The 24605-nt window shown below is 38.6% G+C and overlaps 3 protein-coding genes across 21 annotated transcripts in view; 2 read left to right on the forward strand and 1 right to left on the reverse strand.

Moving 5' to 3' along the window:
- The first annotated feature begins 5 nt into the window (after positions 1-5).
- Positions 6-23789, forward strand: MTIF2 (mitochondrial translational initiation factor 2). Of its 18 annotated transcripts, none has more exons than XM_081589544.1 (15): positions 6-92; positions 513-670; positions 2353-2578; positions 2937-3048; positions 3674-3845; positions 4317-4477; positions 5387-5563; positions 11025-11164; positions 13902-14026; positions 15392-15596; positions 15930-16182; positions 16809-16949; positions 18589-18753; positions 20486-20626; positions 23022-23789. In XM_081589544.1, exons 3-15 carry the CDS (start codon positions 2360-2362, stop codon positions 23048-23050), a joined length of 2040 nt encoding a protein of 679 aa, XP_081445670.1. In that variant the 5' UTR covers positions 6-92; positions 513-670; positions 2353-2359; the 3' UTR covers positions 23051-23789. The 18 variants fall into 18 exon arrangements, with proteins under 18 accessions (XP_081445670.1, XP_081445668.1, XP_081445661.1 ...); XM_081589542.1 differs by having other exon boundaries at positions 513-603; XM_081589535.1 differs by lacking the exon at positions 23022-23789 and adding an exon at positions 21368-21588 and having other exon boundaries at positions 513-1251.
- Positions 22338-24598, reverse strand: RPS27A (ribosomal protein S27a). The gene is made up of 6 exons (XM_081589618.1): positions 24538-24598; positions 24375-24439; positions 23937-23991; positions 23430-23515; positions 22930-23061; positions 22338-22526 (listed from the first exon to the last, which is right to left on the reverse strand). Exons 2-6 carry the CDS (start codon positions 24420-24422, stop codon positions 22377-22379), a joined length of 471 nt encoding a protein of 156 aa, XP_081445744.1. The 5' UTR covers positions 24423-24439; positions 24538-24598; the 3' UTR covers positions 22338-22376.
- Positions 24158-24605, forward strand: part of CLHC1 (clathrin heavy chain linker domain containing 1) — a 43310-nt gene continuing 42862 nt past the window's right edge. For both annotated transcript variants that reach the window (XM_081589559.1, XM_081589563.1), the window contains exon 1: positions 24158-24466. The gene's annotated coding sequence lies outside the window, so the exon portion shown is untranslated. The remainder of the gene's footprint in view (positions 24467-24605) is intronic.

Genomic DNA, 24605 nt, shown 5'->3' on the forward strand with positions numbered 1-24605 from the left:
GTTTCAGGGACGGACTGGCTGCTTGACTGTCCTGCCGGTCCGGAAGGTGATCTCCTCCCCCTTCAGAATCCCGAAGTCCTGGGTCCTCCTAGGTAGGAGCTATGTGAGGGGCCGGTGGGTGGGTCCCTTAGCCGGGTCGTACTGGGTGGCGTGTATTGTATTGTTTGGCCTAAAGTGTCAGTGGCACAGATGATAAACATTGCGCATTCAGGAGTCTTTCCGTGATGCACCTAATCCGTGCGTGACCCTGCTTTAGGCATGATGAAGGAGTTATCCAGCCGCAAGCAGCGGGCTGCTTTCCTTTCCCTGAGCGCCGCGGCAGGTGTTCCCCTGTCCCCCGCCTCTGCTGTATTCAAGGCTTATTGGGCTCGGGTTCCAGGTGAAGATCCGTCATTCTTGTATAGTGACTTCTTTTTACCTTACACATAACTTCCAAGGTTTTCAACTGTTTCATTCAGATGTTTGAACCAACGCAACTACATTATTTCCAGCATCTTTTTTTTTTTTTTCAGGTTCCATAATAAGAATATTCTAGCGGCAAACGAACACCGGAATTGGCAGTCAGAAAGCCTGGGTTCTAGTCCTGACTGTCAGTAACTAGCGGTATGACTTTTGAGAAGGCTTTTTGAGCTCTCTGGACGCCATTTTCCTCTTCTATAAAAAAAAAGAGGCATGGAATAAGTGGCAAGTTTTCCTTCCAGTTTGGGTATTTGGTTTATTGCCCCCCCTCCCCATGTGTTTTTCGAATATCTGCCTCAGTGAAATATCTGTGCTTTGGTTAATCTCCATGAAGGACCTTTCCTACCACTGCATTAATTCGTGTCCTTGTTAAATCTGGTTTTAGACTCATTAACCCCCACCCCCACCCCGCCAAGGAATTCTGTGCTTCCTGAGCACTCTACTTCATCCTTCAGGGAAATGTACCCAAATAAGATTGTTTAAATGTGCCATTCTTGAGGTGTTTAAGAATCATTATACTGGAACATTTTAGAGACGGTGAACTCCAAAGGAAGTGACAACAGCTTATTAAACTTTGAATCAACAACCTCAAATGCAGTCCCTGGAAGATGGTGCTAAGGAAATGTTTGCTGAGGAGAAAAGTAGTACTTCTTATGTTCTTTTAGTTGCTCCTTCCTTTAAACACTGAAAAGCAAAGCTGTAGAAATGCAGTCTTGTGATCAGAAGAAATAGAAGATTCAAGGAGGAAAAGACTATACTACTGAGTTCTGAACTATACTGTTGAGTTCTATTGTGAGTTTCTCAATAAACTCTTCTTTCACCTGAAGAGTAATATTCAGGGGCTTTTCTGTTAGTTTTGTGGTTAAGAATCCTACTGCCACTGCAAGAGACACAGGTTTGATCCCTGATCCGGGAAGATTCCACATGCCAAGGAACAGCTAGGCCCATGCATTACAACTACTGGGCAGTGTTCTAGAGCTCCCAGTCACAACTACAGATCTCACGTGGTGCAGCTACTGAAACCCTTGTGCCTAGAGGCTGTGCTCTGCAATAAGAGAAGCCACCACAATGAGAAGCCTGTGCACCTCAACTAGAGAGTAGCCCCCACTCACTATAACTAGAGACAGCCCATGAGCAGCAACAAAGACCAGCACAGGCAAAAATAAATAAATCTTAAAAAAAAAAAACAAGCCAAGAGTAATCAAAAAATGTTATTCAATAGGTATTTATTGTGTGCTTTCTTCCTACTCTGTTACATCCTTTTTTGGGAAAGAGCTATGGAAGAAGGGAAAATGTTAGGGTTGAAAGACACTTCCAAGTAGAGGAAGCATATGCAAAGGTTCAAAGATTAGGTGATGACCATCAGAGATTATATGTGGGATAGAACAACAAAAATTTGGGAGGTAGGCGTGAGGGAACTGTAAGATTGTAAGAGATGAAGTGAGAGATTAACAGAAGGCAGATAATGAGCCCTTATATAGCATGTTTTGAAGTTGTATATTAAACTAGGGATAATCCCCTTCCAGCCCCCACAAAGGATGTTTAGCAAAGAGTCGATGAGTTCAAATTTGTGTTAAAAAAAATTGCTCTAGTTGCAATTTGATTAGTTGATCTTTCAAGTAAAAAGAGCCCTTTATAAGTTATTGTATGTCAGTGTGACTGACATACAAAATCGTAGGAACATTAACAGTAGTAATAGTTAATATCTAGAGAATACTTGGTATTACATCCCATCTCTCTGACTGGACTGTGAGCTCTTTCACGGTGAGAACCCAGTTTTACTCATTGTTGAAACACTAGCACAGCGCTTTTCATGTGGTACATATCCTATTAATGTTTCCTAACTTGATTTCAATATTGACCACAATATTCTTTTAAAACTTTTTTTCCTAGGAGAAACATGAACCGGAAGATACTGAAGTTGGAGAACTTGCTACGGTTTCACACTATTTGTAGGCAGCTGCACAACCTGTGTCACAGAAGAATGTTGGCACAGTGGAGGCCCGTGTTTTCATCTGCTTATGCAGTGCGGACGGCTCAGCTGTACACCCGGCCCTGGCAAACAGATGCGCTCATCAGGGCTGCATTATCTCAACGCAGGCTTCTGGTGACAAAGAAGGTATTCAGAGATTTCTCTGTTATTTGATCTGAGATGAAAGTTCCTAGACTGATGAGTAGAAATCCATTTTGAATATTTTGTCATTTATGAAATCTTTATGCCTTAATGTTATGCTCCAGGCAATAAATCTTTGTGAGGAAGGGAGATTCTGTTAGTTGTTTAGTAATATTGGTGAATTTGAGGACTTATATCAGTATGTGACAGTGGATTAAGAATGCAAGATTTTAAATTTTAGTCTGAGGCTTAACTGCTTATGGGAGAGTTGGTAGAAATAGGAGCTATGACTGTGGTATATATTCCAGAATAAATCTCAAAATTTTTTCTTCCCTCTGCTTTATGCATTCTGAATATTTAATAGGAAAAAAGATCACAGAAATCTCCATTACCTTCAACAAAATCTAAAAAGGAGGTGGAGGTGTGGCTTGGAATGACTGTTGAGGAGTTGGCCAGAGCAATGGAAAAAGACATAGGTGAGCCAGATAATTTTATAAGGAAAAATAGGGAAACATTTTCCTATAAATATGGAATACCTGGTATTTTATTTGCAGTGAGATTGAGGTATTTAAGGATGAAAATTAGACTGGTGGTTTAAAAAGATGTTAAGTAATTCCAATATTTTTCACTTTAGGTGACAGTTCCTAATTAGTTTCTTGGCTCTTTGTCAAATATAGTTTTCCAAGATTTTGTTTTAATAAAAGTGGGAAAGATTTTTTTAAAATTTGAATGAAACTTTTTTTCTCAGAAGTCTTATGGGCTATTAGAATAAGTCCAAAGGATGTTTTTGGACTGAGAGATTGTGTTTATACTCATTTACTTTCCCTTTGTTTATCTGTAATTCTCAAATTTTCTTCTTGCACTCATTTTGACAATACTTGTAGTGTAGTGCAGGCAAAAAAATATTTGTAGTAATGACTATACAATACAATAACAATTACAATACAGTGTAGTAACAATGCAACTTAAAAAACTTATTTATTTGGCTGCTCCAGGTCTTGGTTATGGCGTGCAGGATCTTTAGTTACAGCATCTGGGATTTTTTTTTTTTTAGTTGTGTTTAATTCATGATCCGAAAAGGTTTTATCTTGTTTCACCCAGACTATGTATATGAATCTTTAATGAACACTGCTATTGACATAGATTCACTAGAAACACACTCACATTTAGATGAAGTCTGGATCAAAGAAGTGATAAAGAAGTCTGGAATGAAGTTAAAATGGAGCAAATTAAAACAAGACAAAGTCAGAGAAAATAAAGATGCTGTAAAAAGGTAAAATTTAACTGTGTAAATTGGGGGAAGGAGACAACTTTGGGTTTTTTTCACACTTTTTAATGGAAAGATTTGACTTAAAATTTCTTTTGCAATTAAAATGATCTGTGAATATATGTTAAACTTTTCTTCAAAGTACTTAAAGCATCAAAAAGTATATTTTCAGGTTATTATAAAACTCTAAGGGTTATTTTTCTTAGTTTGCTGATTTATGTATACTGATCCTGAATTTTAAAATTTCATTCAGTCCTGGTCATTGTTATTAAGATGCCAACAGCAAGTGGGCAGTCATTGTATATATCATCATTAGTCACTGGTATGTATAGAAGAGGTAAATAGTCATATCTAATCAGAGCTAAATGTTGGGTTTTGTTGTTAAAGGTAGTGCACAGAGGTAACTGCAAATCAGTTCATAGGCTATAAAGTGTTTCTGATATTTAAGAAATGAAACTCCTTTGCTGTTAATTGTAGGCCCCAGGCAGATCCAGCTTTATTAATCCCAAGGTCCCCAGTTGTTACTATAATGGGCCATGTTGATCATGGGAAAACGACGTTACTTGACAAACTGCGAAAAACTCAAGTGGCAGCAATGGAAGCTGGAGGCATCACTCAGCACATTGGTGCCTTTCTTGGTATGAACACAAATCACCTTACAATGTGCTTGGGAACCCCACATATTATTTTCTTAAACCAGGTGTCATAGTACGAGTATACAGATTTAAAGTAAAAGAAAGGCTAAAGCTTAAAGCCATTAGATGAAATGTACAGCAGGTGGCTGTAAAGGTTATTTTGTATGTAATATAAGACGAAAATTATATCTTTTTTTATTCTAGCCCATTCTTAATTTGGTTCAATGAGCCTAAGACTCTTCAATACTAGGTTGTGATAGTATTACCACTCGTAATTAAATAACAGCTGTCATTTGCTGAACACCTAGCATGTGCCCAGCTCTATTCTGAGAACCTTGTATGTTTATCTTTTTTATCTTCACAACAGCATCATGAGGTAGGTACTAATAGTCCTATATACATGTAAAGAGGCTGAGACTTGTTTAGGTTAAGCTACTTGCTTCAAAGTACACAGCTAGTAAAGTGGCAAAGCAGGATTTAAACCCAACGCTATTGGACTCAAATCCTGAGCTTCTAACTGTGTGCTAAATTGCATTTGTTGCTCAAAGCAGTTGTGCAGCTGGTGTTTGCTAATGTAGAAGTGGCTGCGTATACAACTATCAGTCTGTTTTTTCCTCTAGATTTCAACTGGTATTTTATTATAGTATATACATTTATATTATATGTATACCGTTATACATTTATATTATAGTCTAGAAATAGGAAAAATTTTAGTTTGAAATGATTACATAAAAAGAAACTCTAAAGGTCTCACTGGTATGTTATCACTTCATTGTGGATTGATGATCTGTATTGTTCTAATTAAGATTAATGGAAAGAATAAAATTATTTTGAAGAATTATTAATTGTGTTGATAAGGTCATGTATATTTTTATATGAGTCCTTAGTGATCTTGTATTTCTGTTTCCACAGTCTCTTTGCCCTCTGGGGAAAAGATAACCTTTCTTGATACTCCAGGACATGCTGCTTTCTCAGCAATGCGAGCCAGAGGTGCTCAGGTCACTGACATTGTTATATTGGTGGTAGCTGCAGATGATGGAGTGATGAAACAAACTGTAGAATCCATTCAGCACGCCAAAGATGCTCACGGTACTGTGTGCCTGACTTCCATGTATCAGGAAGGAAGTTGCTTTTTTCTCTAAAGGATCTACTAAATAGAGTTACTGTTTTTACACGTTGCTCATTTAATCTGCCTGGGAATCCCAGGATTATTATAGCTGTTTAACAGGTAAGGCTAAAAGAAAGTTGAATTGTTTTGCTAAAGACATTATCTACTGAGAAGAGTGTAGCAGGATTCAACTTGGGACTTGTGACCACAAATATTGTCCTTGCTCTACTGTTGACTTATTTGGCATGGTGTAACAATTTTAACAGTCTCAAATGACTTTTGAAAACATTTTTATCAATGAAATTTAAAACAGATATAAAAAATAAGCCTAGAATAACGAACCCCTGTGTACCCACTGCCTAAATTCATTAGGAATTCCAAAGCAGTGATTTTCTAATTGTTATTCCTTATTCATTTATTATCTGGAATTCTTCTCTAAAAAGAGACTTCTCCCTCATCTGCTTTAAATAAGTTTTTATTTGGTCAAAGGTATAAAATTGAAACTTTCAGAAATCACTTGGCTATCTTCTTCCTTTTTTCTCCATTTAAAAATTGTAATAGGAAACACTACACATATGTTTTGTACATTCACTCTTATTCTGATATGACCTTACACTCACTGAGAAAATACTGTTGTCTTGAGAAAATGTACCTGATGGAGTGCATCATGTTGCCTTAGGTTTGTTAGCAAGTTAAAAAAGAAAGGTTGACAGTCATTGATCTAGTCCAGTGTTTTTTTTTTTATCTCATAAACAGAAAAACTAAGACCTAGAAGGTGGAAGGAACTTCCCCCAATTACAGTTAATTTGCAACATGTCTGCATTTGGAATCCAGTCTTCTAGCTTCTGTGTTCCTCTCCTTAATTTTTAATTTCTCAAAGTTGCCTTTGTGGAATGGGCTATGTTCTTAATGATCCTAAGGAATATAACAAATATGAGTGAGAAAACTGTCAGGGATCCCGTAACAAAGCAGTTGGTTGAGACAGGATAAATTCCTTATATCAGGCTTCCTGTACTTGTTCTCTTGGTGTCTGTTAAGTAACAGCTCATCGATATAGAATGTACTTTTTCCTAAAGTAGGTTGTGGATTGCATAGCTCTTTTGTGTCTGTTTTAAATTTCTGTTCCTTTGATACCTGAGAACATTGTAGACTTGGTGAAACCTAACCAGAGAATTATCTGTATTTTGTATGAGTTCTCTAATGAGAGGGTGTGTTTAGTAATGACAAGTAGATGATAAGACTATTTGATTCATTTATTAAGTAAACATTTATTGAGACTCTATTATGTGTCTGTCTCTGAGCTATGTGTCAGTCACTGAGCTAAATGTATGAAGAAAGAGTGCTGTAAATCCTAAAAGGAAGTTTACAATAATGACACTTAGCCCTTGGTGAGATGTTGGGTTTTAACAGTGAGTTAAAAGCTTCTGAAAAGAAGAGGCAGATGATCTAGTGGTGGTTGTTGTTCAGTTGCCAAGTCGTTTCAACTCTTTGCAGCCCCGTGGACTGCAGCATGCCAGGACTCCTGTTCCTCACCATTTCCCAGAGTTTGTCCAAGTTCATGTCCATTGAATCAGTGATGCCATCCAACCATCTCATCCTCAGTCACCCTCTTCTCCTTCTGTCTTCAGTCTTTCCCAGCATCAGGGTCTTTTCCAATGAGTTGGCTGTTTGCATCAGTTGACCAAAGTATTGGAGCTTCAGCTTCAACATTAGTCCTTCCAGTGAGTATTCAGGGTTGATTTCCTTTTGGATTGACTGGTTTGATCTCCTTGCTGCCCCAGGGACTCTCAAGAGTCTTCTCCAGCACCACAGTTAAAAAGCACCAATTCTTCGGCACTCTGCTGTCTTTATGGTCCGACTCTTACATCCATACATGACTACTAGAAAGACCATTGCCTTGACTATACAGACTTCTGTTGGCAAAGTGATATCTTTACTTTTTAATACACTGTCTAGGTTTGTGATAGCTTTCCTGCCAAGAAGCAATCATTTTCTAATTTCATGGCTGCAGTTACCATCTGCAGTGATTTTAGAGCCTAAGAAGAGGAAATCTCACTACATCCACATTTTCCCCTTTCTATTTGCCATGAAGTGATGGGACTGGATGACATTATCTTAGTTTTTTGAATGTTGAGTTTTAAACCAGCTTTTTCACTCTCTTCTTTCACCTTCATCAAGACATCTTCACTTTCTCCCATTAGGATGGTATCATCTGCGTGTCTGAGGCTGTTGATACTTCTTCCAGCAATCTTGATTCCAGCTTGTAACTCATCCAGCTCAGCATTTCTCATGATGTACTCTGCATATAAGTTAAATAAACAGGGTGACAATATACAGCGTTATACTCCTTTCTCAATTTTGAACCAGTTGGTTGTTCCAAATAAGGTGGTAACTGTTGCTTCTTGACCCGCGTACAGGTTTCTCAGGAGACAGGTAAAGTGTGTGTTAGTCACTCAGTCGTGTCCTATGACACGTCTTTGTGACCCCATGGACTGTAGCCCATCAGGCTCCTCTGTCCATGGAATTCTCCAGGCAAGAATACTGGAGTGGGTTGCCACTTCCTTCTCCAGAGACAAGTAAGGTGGTCTGTTACTCCCATCTCTTTAAGAGTTTTCCACAGTTTGTTGTGATCCATACTGTCAGAGGCTTTAGCGTAGTCAATGTAACAAAGGTAGATGTTTTTCTGGAATTCCTTTGCTTTCTCTACAGTCCAGCAAATGTTGGTAATTTGTTCTCTGGTTCCTCTGCCTTTTCTAAACCCACCTTGAACATCTGGAAGTTCTTGGTGCACATACTGGTGAAGCCTAGCTTGAAGGATTCTGAGCATAACCTTACTAGCATGGGAGATGTATGCAATTGTCCAATGGTTTGAACATTCTTTAGTGTTGCCCTTCTGGAAACTGGGATGAAGACTGACCTTTTCCAGTTGTGTGGCCATTCCTGGGTTTTCCAAATTTGCTAACATATTGAGTGCAGCACCTTAACAGCATCATCTTTTAGGATTTGAAATGGCTCTGCTGAAATTCCATCACCTCCACTAGCTTTATTGGCAGTAGTGCTTCCTAAGGCCCACTTGACTTCACACTCCGTAATGTCTGACTGTGGGTGAGTGACCACACCATCTTGGTTATCCAGTTCATTAATAATTTTTTGTACAGTTCTGTGTATTCTTGCCATCTCTTCTTGATTTCTTCCGCTCCTATTAGGTCTTTTCTATTTCTGTCCTTTCTTATACCCATCTTGGATGAAATGTCCCTTTGATATTTCCAATTTTCTTGAAGAGATCTCTAGTCTTTTCCCTTCTGTTGTTTTCCTCTTATTTCTCTGCATTGTTCATTGAAGAAGGCCTTTGTCTCTCCTTGTTATTTTTTGAAACCGTGCATTCAATTGGGTGTACCTTTCCCTTTCTCTCTTGCTTTTTACTTCTCTTATTTCTTCAGCTCTTTGTAATGCCTCCTCAGACAACCACTTTGCCTTCTTGTATTTCTTTTTCTTTGGAATGGTTTTGTTCACTGCCTCCTGTACAGTATTACAAACCTTTGTCCATAGTTCTTCAGGCACTCTGTTTACTAGATCTAATCCCTTGAATCTATTCATCACCTCCACTGTGTATTCATAGAAGATTTGATTTAGGTTGTACTTGACTGTCCTAGTGGTTTTCCCTGCTTTCTTTAGTTTAAGTCTGAATTTTGCTCCAAGGAGCTGATGATCTAAGCCACAGTCAGGTCCAGATCTTGCTTTTGCTGACTGTTTAAAGCTTCTCTGTCTTCATCTACAAAGAATGTAATCAGTCTGATTTCCATATTGACCATTTGCTGATGTCTGTGTGTAAAGATGTCTCTGCTGCTGCTGCTGCTGCTGCTGCTAAGTCACTTCAGTCATGTCCAACTCTGTGCGACCCCATAGACGGCAGCCCACCAGGCTCCCCCGTCCCTGGGATTCTCCAGGCAAGAACACTGGAGTGGGTTGCCATTTCCTTCTCCAATGCATGAAAGTGAAAAGTGAAAAGTGAAAGTGAAGTCGCTCAGTCATGTCCGACTCTTAGCAACCTCATGGACTACAGCCTATCAGGCTCCTCCATCCATGGGATTTTCCAGGCAAGAGTACTGGAGTGGGGTTCCATTGCCTTCTCCGAAAGACGTCTCTAGTGTTGTTGAAAAAGGATGTTTGCTGTAACCAGTGTGTTCTTTTGTCAGAATTCTGTTGGCCTTTACCCTGCTTCATTTTGTACTCCAAGGCCAAACTTGCCTGTTATTCCAGGTGTCTGTTGACATCCTACTTTCGCATTCCAATTTTTATGATAAATAGGACACCTTTTTTTGATGTTAGTTCTAGGAGGTCTTGTAGGTCTTCATAGAACTGATCAGCTTCAGCTTTTTTGGCATAGGCTATTGGGGCATAGATTTGGATTACTGTGATGCTGAATGGTTTGCCTCAGAAATAAAACAAGATCATTCTGTCATTTTCGAGGTTGCACCCAAGTACTGCATTTCAGATTCTTGCTGATTATGAGGGCTACTCCATTTCTTCTATGGGCTTCTTGCCCACAGTAGTAGATTTAATGATCATCTGAATTAAATTCTTCCATCCACGTCCATTTTAGTTCACTGATTCCTGAGATACTGATGTTTACTCTTACCATCTCCTGCTTGACCACCTCCAATTTACCTTGATTCGGAACAGTATTCCAGGTTCCTATGCAATACTGTTTTTTACAGCATCAGATTTTATTTTTATCACCAGACACATCCACAACTGAGAGTCATGTCTGCTTTGGCTCAGCTGCTTCATTGTTTCCGGAGTAATTGTCCTGCGCTCTTCCCCAGTAGCATATTGGGCACCTTCTGTTCTGTGGAGCTCACTTTCAGTGTCCTATCTTTTTGCCTTTTCATACTGTTCATGGGGTTCTCTAGGCAAGACTACTGCAGTGGTTTGCCATTCCCTCCTCCAGTGGATCATGTTTTGTCAGAACGCTCCACTGTAACCTGTCCATCCTGGGTGGCCCTGCATAGCTCCATTGAGTTACACAAGCCCCTTCACCATGACAGGCGGTGACCCATGAAAGGGTGATCTAGTGGTATTAGAGTTGAATTAGAGTCTTCTCTTGATCTTTTTTTCTGGAAATTATCTCTAGTATAGTTGCTGATACTGCTTTCAGGTTTAAGGATAGGCCTTTCTCTGCCCTTAATACTGTTGTGGTTTTGTTTTTTAATTATCATAATTGTCTAGTCTTAATTCAGAATCTTACACTTGCTGTTTTGACGTCTCTTACCTGGAATCCTTCATGTGTAGAAAGCAGGGTAGGGTAGGTCTAAAGTGGGTCTTTTGTTAGATAAACACAGTCACTAGGTCAAGAGAAAGCCAAAAAAATTTGTGTTTGGATGTGAATACCTGGGGTTGAAGTGCCATCAGTTGCACTCTTCTTAACTCTGTTTCTTTCAGTTCCTATCGTCCTTGCCATAAACAAATGTGATAAAGCTGAGGCGGATCCTGAGAAAGTGAAGAAAGAACTGCTAGCATACGATGTGGTGTGTGAGGATTATGGCGGCGACGTTCAAGCAGTGCACGTCTCTGCACTCACGGTAAGTGTGGGTATGTTCAGATGAGAGTGCTGCATGAAATGCACAGGGTGCCTCGTACTTCAAGAACATTTTGACCCACAGAATTTCTGTCGTCGTTTAAAAATTCTCTCAGTACTCAGCAAAGCTGATATCTTTATCCTAGCTTGGCAGATTAGAAATTAGTCTCAGAAAGGTCAGTCACCAGTCCAGGAGAATGAGGTTTAAACGATGCTTTACTTACTGAGGTACTTAGAATGAGGAGAATAAGTGGTAAATGTTGGAGGGACAGATAGGATAATAGGAGGCTCAAGACTATTTTAAGCAGAAATGAAATTCGGTTGGTAATAAAAAGTGCCTGTTTTTAAGTGAAAAGCTATAGAATAGGTCTTAGGGCACTTAAGAGAGATTTAAACAAATAAAACTTTTTACTAATACAGTGTTGTGACATTTGGGTTCATTTCGTTATTGATTGACCCAGTGCTTCTATGAGTTAAATTACTGTAAGTTTTATAGTGTTATGTGTTATGAATTCCATTTTCTTTTCATTACCAATTATTCTTTTTAAAATAATTTTATTTATCTGTTTATTTTATTTTTGCTCTGCTGAGTCTTCATTGCTGCTCAGGCTTCTCTCTAGTTTTGGCATGCGGGGGTTACTCTCTAGTTATGACGTGAAGGCTTCTCACTGCAGTGACTTCTCTTGTTGCTGTTCCCGGGCTCTGGAGCACAGGTTCAGTAGTTAGGGCGCATGGGCTTAGTTGCTACTTGGCATGTGAGATCTTCCTGAGCAGGGGTCGAACCCCTGTCTCCTGCATTGGCAGGCAGATACTTTACCACTGAGCCACCAGGGAAGCCCATTAAATTACCAGTTATTCTTTTCTGGATAAAAAACACTAAAGAAACTCAGTACCTGTTTTGTGATAGCACTTTCCAATTCTCTTGTCCTCTACAGGTAGCTACTAAGTAACAATTTTCTTTTTTGTTTATTCTGACCATATTCCATGGTTTACTCATAATATGGGCTTTTTTTCCTTCTGGTCATTCACTGAAGAAATTTTACTTTATTTGGCCACCTTCTTCCAGTTAAGTCTCATTTTATCTTTACTTTTCCTAAATTTGTTCCTCCAAGATGATTAGAAGTTATGCCTCCATTAATAATAACACTCTGCCTCTTTTTTCTGAAACTCATAAAATGCCCCCTTACTTTTGTATCTTTCTACTGTACCTTGATTTTTACTACACTGTGAAAACTGGATGGGTAGAGTAGAACATTTGAAGACATGACTGCTTTTTCTGCCTAGATATCATCAGATGCTGCTAAGTCGCTTCAGTCATGTCCTACTCTGTGCAACCCCGTGACGGCAGCCCACCAGGCTCTGCTGTCCCTGGGATTCTCCAGGCAAGAACACTGGAGTGGGTTGCCATTTCTTTCTCCAGTGCATGAAAGTGAAAAGTGAAAGTGAAGACGCTCAGTCGTGTCCGACTCTTAGCCACCCCATGGACCACAGCCTACCAGGCTCCTCCGTCCATGGGATTTTCCAGGCAAGAGTACTGGAGTGGGGTGCCATTGCCTTCTCTGACCATCAGATGAGTGCATAGATAGATGTGATTCTGCTTACATAAATCTGAAGGCATGGCAGATATGATTCCTGGGGAGTGGAGGTAAGAGAGTAGCAGGGAAGTAAGATGAGGCCTTCTTTTCCAAGAAGGAATAGGGGACTTTACATGCAAAGAAACAACCCCAACTCTGCTTTTCAGAGCAGCATTTTGTAAATTGAAATAAATACTAGGGATTAAGTAGATGGGTAAGCAGAGTGATTAGTTAGTTTTGTTAAGGTTGTCTCTATTGTTTCATACTTTGTAACAACTGTGAGCAGTCTCTTAGCTGACATGGACAATGGAAAACTCTCTTGCTCATCAATTCCAGTTGCATCACCAGTTAATCAGCTACATGATCTTGGAGCCTTAGAAAGCACAATAAACAGAGATCATTAAAGGTGAAAGAGTCATCTAATCTAGCTCCTTCATTTTACAATTGAGGAAAGGCAATTCAGAGAGCGGAGAAGGAAATGTATACCCACTCCAGTGTTCTTGCCTGGAGAATCCCATGGACAGAGGAGCCTGGCGGGCTGCAGTCCATGGGGTCACAAAGAATTGGACACTACTGCGTGACTAACAACAAAAACGAATTCAGAGAGGTGAAGTGATTTTCCAAGGTTGCACAGCTGAGTAGTTAGAGCGTAGCTTATAGCCTGGGTCTAGTCAGTGCGTTGTCTCCTCATATATTTAATAAGAATAAGTAGTATTTCATTGAATTCTTGAGTGATCAAAATGAAATCAGTGAAAGCGTATTTAATTGGCTAGAACTTCAGATGTAAAGTAGCATTGTAAAGAAAGTGAGAGGAAGAAAACACATCTGTAGAAACAGATGGAGGGATGAGCGTGAAAGAAGCGCATGTTTATACAGGGTGTTTACAAGCACTAGTACCTGTTCTTTGAAAAATAGCACAGCCACTGTTCCTTGCAAGATCTGTCCCTGGGTCAGATTTTTCTTGCTTCTCTCTTTTCTTCCTTCCTTTCCTCCCTCCCTCCCTTCCATCCTTCTTTCCTTCCTTCTTATAGGTTAATTCCTGTTTTTTATGCTTAAAGAGAAAATTATAGCTGTCGGATTGTTTGACTTTCTGATCCTAGTATTTACATTTACAGACAATATTTATTAATGTATATTAACAACTCTTTTTTTTTGTTTGTTTTTAAGGGTGAAAATATGATGGCTTTGGCAGAGGCAACTATTGCTCTTGCAGAAATGTTGGAATTGAAAGCAGACCCTACTGGTGCAGTTGAAGGAACAGTAATAGAATCTTTCACAGACAAAGGAAGAGGGTAGGTCTGTTAAAATGCATACTTTTTAATAATTTTATTTCATTGTTTTTGTGACCTGATTATATAACCATATATTATATGTATTACATATTATTGTTAACACATGGACAGTATTTTCAAAGCATTTGTTTTTAAAAGTTTTTTATTGCACTGGCACACAGAACCCAACATGCGGTTGTCAAGAGACCATAGCAACTATGTGTATACATTTAGTAGTCCTATTTAGGTGACTTAGTAGTTCAATTTGTTTGATTTTTGTTATTTTCCCCTCTGACTTAGCTGAATTGGTAAAATCTTATAGGCTAACATAAATTCGAATGAAATAGCAATTGTTGCATTTTTGGGTTTCTAAATCCTTTATGTCCTTACCCATTAATATATGGTAAGATTGTTGGAATAGTGTTCTCATCTTTAGTTTCCCTCCTTATTAGCAGAAGAGGTCTTTTCACTGCTTAACCTATTAGTTATAGAAAGAGGATTAGGATTTTGTCAAAATACTCAGCTATCTGCACTCTTCACCACCATAACCTTACAAGAAATATTTTTGTGTGTTTTCTTCTTTTTTTAAACTGTGGTAAAAGGTACATAATGTTAAATCACCATCTTAACCGTTTTTAAACGTACAGTTCAGTAGTCTTAAGTATATTCATATTGTTGTGCAACAGATCTCTAGAACTTTTTCATCTTGCAAAACAAACTATTCTCATAAAGTGTTAATTTCCCCTTTCCCTCCCCCCACCCTTTGGCAACACCTTTCAGTAGTGTTTCTGTGATTTTCAGTGCTTCAGATACTTTGTATGAGTGGAATCATATAATATTGTCCTTTTTGACTAACTTATTTCACTTAGCATAATGTTCATTTAGGAGGTTCATCCATATTCTAGCATGTGACAGGATTTGTCTTCTTTTTTAAGGTTATATAATACTGCATTATATGTATATACTGCATGTTCTTTATCGATTCTTCCATTAATGGACACTTAGGTTACAATTATGAAAAATGTTTTTATAGTATGAAAATTGAATAGATTGAAGGCAGGAGGAGAAGGGAACAACACAGGATGAGATGGTTGGGTGGCATCACCGACTCAATGGACATGAGTTTGAGGAAACTCTGGGAGATGGTGAAGGAAGCGGAAGCCTGGCGTGCTTCAATCCGTGGGGTCGCAAAGAATTGGACACGATTGAGCAACTGAACAGCAAATAGTATGAAAAATTGTTTGAGAAGTTAAGAAGTGGTAGAATTAACCCTGTTTGTTCATATTAATAAATATTTTGTAATCTCTTAAACATATCATTCCTTGAGAAAGTGCTGTTACATCCTGATTATGGCATTAAGAATATATGCTTTTATTTTCATATTAGTCCTGTTACTACAGCTATAATTCAAAGAGGAACTTTGAGAAAAGGCTCCATTCTGGTTGCTGGAAAGAGTTGGGCAAAAGTACGCTTAATGTTTGATGAAAATGGCAGAGCAGTCAATGAGGCCTATCCTAGCATGCCAGTGGGAATCATAGGCTGGAGAGACCTCCCTTCTGCAGGAGATGAAATTCTTGAAGTAGAATCTGAGGTATATTAAGCTTAATTCCTATAACATAGAATATGATATAGTAATTTAAAATATCAGTCTATTATGTTACAATACAAAATAAGTAATGTTAATAAATAATCCAGTACTATAATGACTGTGAGTGGCCAGTGACGTTATTTTAGAGTTTGGCTGTGGAATTTTTAGCAATTTGAGATTGGATTTTTAAATAATTTCAAATATACACAAAGCCTCCATATTAAAGTTTTAATTAGTGGTTTCATATACGAGTTAAGCTAATTTTATAGTGGAGGAAAAACCCAGCAGTTATTGGTTTCTGTTCAGTTAAATAATTCCCTTTCTCCCCCTATAAAGCCAAGGGCACGTGAAGTTGTTGACTGGAGAAAGTATGAGCAAGAACAGGAGAAAAATGAAGAGGATTTAAAATTAATAGAAGAAAAGCGAAAGGAACACCAAGAAGCACATCGGAAAGCCCGTGAGAAGTATGGCACTTTGCACTGGAAGGAGAGATCATATATAAAGTACAAAGAAAAAAGATACCATCAACCTTTAAAGCTGAAAGAAAAACTAGAAAGAGATTCGAATGTACTTCCTATAATTGTTAAAGGTGACTTTCAAAAGATTTTACAACTCATTTTTGGTCATTTTTTCATATTTTGTCATTCTCACATCAATTTGGGCCATAAGCTGAAATGATTTCAGTATTTTGGAAGGGAATTTTTAAAAGTTGAGATATAATTGACTTCTAACATTTTCATAATGATTCAATATTTGTATATATGGTGAAATGACCACCACAGTAAATCTAGTTAGCATCTCTAATACATAGTTATAAAATTTTTCTTGAACACTTTTAAGATTTGCTTTGTTAGCAGCTTTCAAATAACCAATTCAGTATTATTAACTATAGTCACTATGCTGTATATTACATCACCGTTACATATTTATTTTATAGCTGGAATTTTGTACCTTTTGACCCTCTTCACCCTTTTTGCCCACCTCCACTGGGGGAGATTTCCTTAAACAATTTTCTTTTGAGTTTTGCTGTAAATGTATATCTGGTTCATTATACTTTGTTCAGCTAAGAAGGTATTTATAATGCTAAATCTAAATAAGAATATATTCCATGCTAAATGCCATTCTTGTTACTGCTTTAAATAAATTATTATAATTTTTGAGTCTGTTAATTCCTAACTCCTAACATCAATACTTTTAAACTTTTGCTGCATTTAGGTGATGTTGATGGTTCTGTTGAAGCCATTTTGGACATTATGGATACCTATGATGCTTCACATGAGTGTGAACTAGAATTGGTACATTTTGGTGTGGGTGATATTAGTGAAAATGATGTCAACCTTGCTGAAACATTTCATGGTAAGTTTTCCATTTCCTGTTTAACTGTGTTCCCTAGAACACACTCTGAACCTTTCACTTTTGTCTTTTGTTGCTGGGCTGCTGACACCTGACATTTACTCCCCATCCACATTCCCCTTCCTGTTGGCAGTCCAGTCCCAGCTAGCGATTACATACTGCACAGGTGCAGTATTGCAGGCACAGCCCCACTTGTCATTGTTGTACTGAAATCTTGGGGAACTATTTCAAGCCCCAGTAGTGTTTCTTGATGTTTTCTTTCCAGTGTACCATCATTGCCACTTCATCTCACCCAGATCCCGAACCAAACCCAAGCTTGGTTCTCTTTCACTTAGACTTTTGAATGCTCCTGAAATCTTCAGTCAGCCTATTCAGTATTTTCTTTTTTATCTTTTACTTTTGACTGCCTATTTTTGTTCACTTGTAATTTTATAAATTATATTTTTCTTAGATCAAAAGCTCCTTTTAGCTTTAAATACCTCAAAGGCAAGGAGACTATTTATAAGTCAAACTTATGTTACACAGAATGGGGACTCATGACTACATGACTGTCACTTTGACTAGGTTTAACATCTAGGCAAAGCACCAATTTTATTGAATTAGTGAATCATTTAGGAAGGAGGTACTTCATGACCTAACTTGATTTGACTTAGTTGTTACCTCTGCTACTGAAATGGTGTCTTCCGTAATGCTGGCTATTTCAAAGTACTTTATGGGCACTGACTATACTATTAATGTAGACAGTGTGGTGTGGTGAACGATTTCTTAATGACAAGATTTTCAAGATGGTTATGTTTTTCTCCTGACTAAGCTATTTGCTTTAATTTTTTCACTTGTTTAAGCAAAGTGTTTTGCTTTTGCTTCCCCCATTTGCTCTTTGGTAAAATGGTCAACTCCATGGTACTGCTTTCATTTCTTAAATAGCTCTTGAACTTTTCTAATTAAGTAACTACAGTTGACACTTGAACAACATGGTTCTAAACTGTGGGTCCACTTATACGTGTGTTTTTTTCAGTAGAAAATATTATAGTACTACAAGATCTGAGGTTGGCTGACTCCTTGGATGTGGAGGAACCGCATTTATATGGAGGGCCAACTATAAGTTGCTCTTGGATTTTCAACTGTCTGGAGGATCAGCATCCCTAACACCTGTGTTGCTCAAGGGTCATGTGTTTTTGAACATCTTTTGGTCAGCTGAATACTTCAGAGCAAACCACTAAAGTTGTAGGCTATAAGATTGTAATTAATAACAATTATTAAAATAATGTAATAATATTTTAGCTATAATCATTTTTTTTTCTTGTTTCCCTGGTGTAAAAATTAAAGCTTCATTTAGCATATCACCCTGCACATTTTGGGCGCTTAAAATGTTTCCTAAACGAACATTAGGAAAGAACGCTTAAAGAACATCATAAAGAACGCTTAAAAATTAAAGAAAGTTTCCTTGTTTAGTAAGTCATAACAGAATTTATAAAATATTTTTATTAACTTGAAAACTAGCTTTCATGAGAAAATATTATAGAATTTATCTCTCCTACTTGCTTTCAACTTACATAGAAGCAAAAAATTTAGATTTGAGTTTTTGCTTGAAAGACTGTTTAATGCAATATTTGTGCTACTTTATTCTGTTTATGCTTTCCAGGTGTTATATACGGCTTCAATGTGAATGCAGGCAATGTTATCCAGCAGTCGGCTGCAAAAAAAGGAGTAAAAATTAAACTTCACAAAGTCATTTACCGTCTTATTGAAGACTTGCAGGAAGAACTGAGCAGCAGATTGCCCTGCATTGTGGAAGAGCACCCAATAGGTGAGTGTTCACTGAGTGGTATTTCTAAACATTCATACCTTACCTGCTGTGAGTAACACTTGAAAGCAAAGTTTAAGGGGAAATGTATTTCACTGTTTAGATATATCCACTGTTCCAACATATATCCCGTGTTCTAGAAAAAATGACTATTGTAGATGAGGGTTCAGCGTAACTTCATCTGAATTATAAACACCTGGCCTCTGTAAGGTGTTATGCTTTGGCTGTGAGGATACAAAGGCAATAAGGCAGTAAGAGCTTGCCCGCTAGTTAGACATAAACAACTCATTATAATACAAAGTAGACTGGATGGAGGCATAAAGGTTATTGATAGTGTTGTGGAAGGAGCCATTGATTGTGTCCTGCAACTGGCAGAGAAATCCACCATGAGAAAACTTACATTAAATTTTAACATTTAAAATTAGTTTTTCTAACATATCCTTTGGCCAGATTAAAGGCTAAATTTATTTAAGATGGACTGAATCATTTTATGTTTTTTCCTCCCCACATCCAGATTTTCTTGTTTAACTTATTTCACCCCCTTCCTCCATACACACTTTTTTTTTTTTCCTGGGCCATTTAATTGTAAATTTGAGGTATTGTGTTCATTTGCCCCTAAATATTGGGTTGACCAAAAGTTCGTATGTAAAAACCCAAACGAACATTTTGGCCTACCCAATATTTGTATTTTCTAAATACAAGGATGTTCTTTTATAAAATCACAGAACAAAAACTTAGGAAATTGAACATTAATACTCTAAGTCAACAGTCCATGTTCAATTGTTTCTATAATGTACTTTATAGGTATATATTTTCCCGCTGGTCCAGGGTGACAGTTTTAAGTTTTTTATTTTAAAAAGTATTTATTTGGTTGCACCAGGTCTTAGTTGCAGCATGCGGGATCTAGCTCCCCGACCAGGGATTATACCTGGGCCCCTGGCATTGGGAGCATGGAGTTGTAGCCACTGGACCACCAGGGAAGTCCCTGTTCTTGTCTGTTTTGACCTTGACATTTTTGAAGTGTTATAGGCCAGTGACTTTGTTGAATGTACTTTAATTTGGATTTGTCTGTTTCCTCATGATGAGACTCAGTATTTGCATTTTTGGTCCACAATGCAGATTTATTTTAGGCTCTTCTGACCTGATCACACAGAGATTTGTTATGTTCTTGTGCTAAGAGCAATTTGGAAAAGTCATATGAGGATTTCTAGGAGTAAGTGAACACCGAATAGCACTAACCCTAGAAGACTAGTACCTAGTGTGTGATACCATGTCGTATTGGAATGTTTCAAATTTGTCAGTAAAAAAACTGAGTCAGATTTAGTACTCTTAAGTGTGTATAATCGACCAGTCGTGAGCTTAATAAGATGATTCAGTTGAGAAACTGTATTGAAGGATGACTGCGAACTAGCTTTTCATGAAATAGAAATTACACTCATTTTACAATCAACTGTTAGCATCTTCAACTGCATTTTATTCAGCCAAAACAGTAAACATTTTTCTTTTGTTCATTCTTTTGGTAAGTACATTTCAAAGAATACCCAAGGATTTTCATGCTTTTATTTCTAATATTGGCCAGGAAAATAGAGTGGTGGAGTCAGAGAAAATGAGGACTTCTTTACCTGAGTTTGTATTTTTTCTTCATGCCTTTAATTCTTGCTGTGCAGAATGTCAGAAATTATGTACTTGTCAGAATTCTGTTTTCAGTATACTTAATGTTCTCTTCTTCCTAAAGGTGAGGCTTCTATACTAGCTACCTTCTCTATAACAGAAGGGAAGAAAAAAGTTCCTGTGGCTGGCTGCAGAGTCCAAAAGGGACAGATAGAAAAGCAAAAAAAATTTAAGTTAATCCGCAATGGACATGTTATTTGGAAGGGTAAGAAACATAAAACTGTTTCTATCATTCTAGTCACTAAAAACCTGACTGTGGGTTACTATCTGAGGTCTTTCACCACCTTAGTCTTAGTTCAGGTCACCTCTTGCCAACTGGTATCTGGCCTCCAGTCCCAATGATTTCCACAGGATTGTTAGTTCCCCAGTCTGATTTTCTACGGTTCTAAAAATTGACCCCAAACTACCTTTCCAGCCATGTGTGCTAAGTTGCTTCAGTTGTGTCCAGCTCTTTGTGGCCCTGCAGACTAAAGCCCACCAGGCTCTGTCCAGTTTTTCAGCAAGAATACTGGAGTGGGTTGCCATGCCCTTCTCCGGGGGATCTTCGAGACCTGGGGACCGAACCCACGTCTTATCTCCTGCACCAGGCAGGCAGGTTCTTTACCACTAGGGCCACCTGGGAAGCCCTTTCCAGCCATGTCTATTTATTTCCATCCTCTAACCACCTTTGCCTTCAGCGTCATCCTGGTTTAGCTCATCCAAGTCCTGAGAACCACCCCCTCCCCTGCACAAGTGTTACCTTTAAAAAGGAAGATTACTACCACCACGTAACTTTTCTTCCCTTTCCTTGGTATTTAGTCCCATCATGTAACATGGCAGAAGTGTAAAACCTGTAACAATTTCAGTGTAATTTTCCTTGTAGTCTGCTGTTGTAGCAGACAACAGCACTTGCTGGATACTTATTTGTTGACTATATGAACCCTGTATTTTCTGGTTTCCCCTAAAGGCTCATTAATCTCACTGAAACACCATAAAGATGATACTTCAGTTGTCAAAACTGGAATGGATTGTGGTCTTAGTTTGGATGAAGAAAAGATAGAATTTAAAGTGGGAGATGCTATTGTTTGTTACGAAGAAAAAGAAGTTCCAGCCAAGACTTCTTGGGATCCAGGATTTTAAAATTATTTAAAAATATATAAATGATTAAATGTTTTTATTATAGAGCAACTAGTTTTGTTTTATTGAAGATATATACTTCATCACTACTGGTCAAAAAGCTCTACCAAGCTTTAACTGATGTTTAACTGTTATAATACTACCGTACTAGGAAACCTTATTTAAGGATGCCTACAACTAGAAATCCTGGTATGGGAAAATATGGCTAAAGGAAACTATTATTGGTATATCACTGAATCTTAATAATCAGTTTAAAAAGTTTCAGGTCCTTTAGTTCAGTGATCCTGAACTGTGCTCTAGAGGCAAAATGAGGTACCAATACGATGAAACCATATTTTTCAGCATCAACACTACCAGTAAGTCAACATTAGAATTTATACACTTAGCATTGAATAATAGCACATACCCTTTGTATTACAGACAGCAGATATTGAGCTAAACCACCCAGAGACTTGGGATGAATTAATTGGCAACTCAGGAGCTCAGCCTTTAAACTTCATTTGTAGGAAACAAGTATATTGTAGCTTTTTAAGGCAAGGTTGTAATTAATACCAATTCACACAAACCAGTGTTTCCCAATCTGCAGGGGTGAGGAAGGGCATAGTTGTCCCCCACCCTCAGGGGTCATTTGGCAATGTCGGGATACTTTTGGCTGTGGGGAGGGATAGTATGCTAATGGCATCAAGTGGGTAGAGGCCAGGAATGCTGTTCATTATCCTTCTGATGCACAGGAAGGCCCCTACAACCAAGAATTATCAGTCTAAGGTCCACTTTTAAAAGCAGTGGAATAAAACCCAACATTTAAATGTTAGCTCATATCTTTATTAACCAATATACAATTACTTGTCTTCTGGTTTGTTGAAACAATAGGTCAGACAACATTTGCCACAATAATGTCTGTCAAAGTGACTGGCCATAAAAACTCCAGCACCACATTCATCTGAGGGACACTCCCGGCGAAGGCGACTGATTTTGCCATTCTCATCCACCTAAAAAGCAGAAACCTGCTATTAAGATAATCTTGCAACATATTCTGAAGTCTGGTTTATAAGTGACTCAAAATATTTACCCTTTAATTACACAACAATGATAGTTTTTAGTATTTTACAAACCAAAGCATCCCTAATTCTCACTAGTAATTAGTACAACAAAAAATTGAGTTTTTCAAGTCCAGCCATGCAAGTGATGGACAGAGTTAAGACCTGAACCCAAACTGACATTAGAATCCAAAGCTTAGCTGAAAGAAACTAGCTACAGGTAATCCCCATTACATAAAGCCCAATCAAATTACCAAAACAGGAAAAAACTCCAAACTTCTTTAATAAAAAAAGTTTGAAACCAGAAACCCAAACAAAATTATTAATCTATAGACAAAATACTTATTTGGCCCACCTTATAGTATTTCAGAACAGCCAGTTTAACCTTCTTTCTCTTATGCTTGTTCTTCTTGGGAGTGGTGTAAGACTTCTTCTTCCTTTTCTTAGCACCACCACGAAGTCTCAACACTAGATGAAGAGTGGACTCCTGTTATTGAACAGAGAATGAAACAGGCTTTAAAAATGGCTACATTAATGCTAATGTTCAGAGAATGGACAACCAGCATCATGCACCTTCTAACTGGATGTCAAGCACACCCACAGATGATGGGATGTTGGGGGGGATCTGATTCTTATATAAACTATTATAGAAAGGTTAAATAACATCATGGGATCCAATGTGCAAAATCCAAAATGTACGGGACTGTAGCAGCACTTCTCAAATGCTGATGCAGGAATCACCTGGGATACTATTGCTAATTGAATGCTAGTCTCCCTAACTTTTGAATACTGGTCAAAATTCCCAGTTGTAAGACATATATTTATACTTAAAGGGCTGCTTTCCTCCAAACAGACCTTTTGAATGTTGTAGTCAGACAAAGTACGTCCATCTTCCAGTTGCTTGCCAGCAAAGATCAGTCTTTGCTGGTCAGGAGGAATTCCTAATGGGAAACAAGTTGAATACACAAATTAAGTGACAGCAAATTAAGCATACCTGCTCAAGATTTACAACCCTGAATCAAGTAAATGGTAGTGACAGTCATCAGTGAGTTCTCACTACAGGCAAGATGTAACTGTAAATGTTTACACATTTTAATCTCATTTACTCAATATACGTTAACATAGCCATTTTACAGAAGACGCTGAGTGTCAATTAGCCAGCTCGTTCGAATTCACATGTGAAACGTAAATGCAGTTTGGCTCCATGCTGATAAACGTTTGTCTACTGTGTTATTCCATAAAGCATTTTCGTACAACGCGTTTCAATCAGACCTCTTCCCACCCCACAGAGAGCAAGTATGTCTAGCGCCTGACAAGAGCCTCTACAGATCAGTTTTTCTGCATCAGAAAATATCAACTTGCCTTCTTTATCCTGGATCTTGGCCTTTACATTTTCTATTGTATCCGAGGGCTCGACCTACGAGTTTTAAAACGCAAGCATATTGGTAGAGTAAGAAACTTGAAAGTTACCCAGGAACCGAGCCGGTGGGGGCCGAAGCCCAAAGAGAGCCCCAGACGGCGCGGCCGGGCCACACGCGCCCACCTACAGGAGCGCCTCCCTTCCACCGCGCGACGCCGTCTCCGGCTACCCGGTCGGAACGCCTAGAGAAGACACGCTCGGACTTCAGACATAGAAAACGCGCCCTAGGCCGCGGCTCAGCAAACAACCTTCACTCCAAGATCAGATTTTAGAAGCCCAGCTCACAAACGCGTTGTACGGCGGAAAGCAGCGCGCGTGCCGAAATCCGCCTCAGGCCCTCCCTCCTTCAGGCCGCGGCTTCTCCCCGGCCTGGCCCGTACCTCGAGAGTGATGGTCTTCCCCGTCAGGGTCTTCACGAAAATCTGCATCTTGGCGGCGGTTCCACCTGAGGGTGAGGAAAAGGAGGAGACAGGTAAGACCCGGAGACAAAAGAGGGGCGATGGCAGGTTACAGGCCAGAGCGCGGCCGCATGCACACACTCACCACAGATGGCGGATGCGAAAGGAAGGCCCTAAGCTGGTCCACGAGCTTTCCGGGCGCTCCTGGAGGCC

The sequence above is a fragment of the Giraffa tippelskirchi genome, chromosome 4 (assembly GCF_054371585.1).
Source record: "Giraffa tippelskirchi isolate mGirTip1 chromosome 4, T2T-mGirTip1v1.2.pri, whole genome shotgun sequence".
Lineage (NCBI taxonomy): Eukaryota > Metazoa > Chordata > Mammalia > Artiodactyla > Giraffidae > Giraffa > Giraffa tippelskirchi.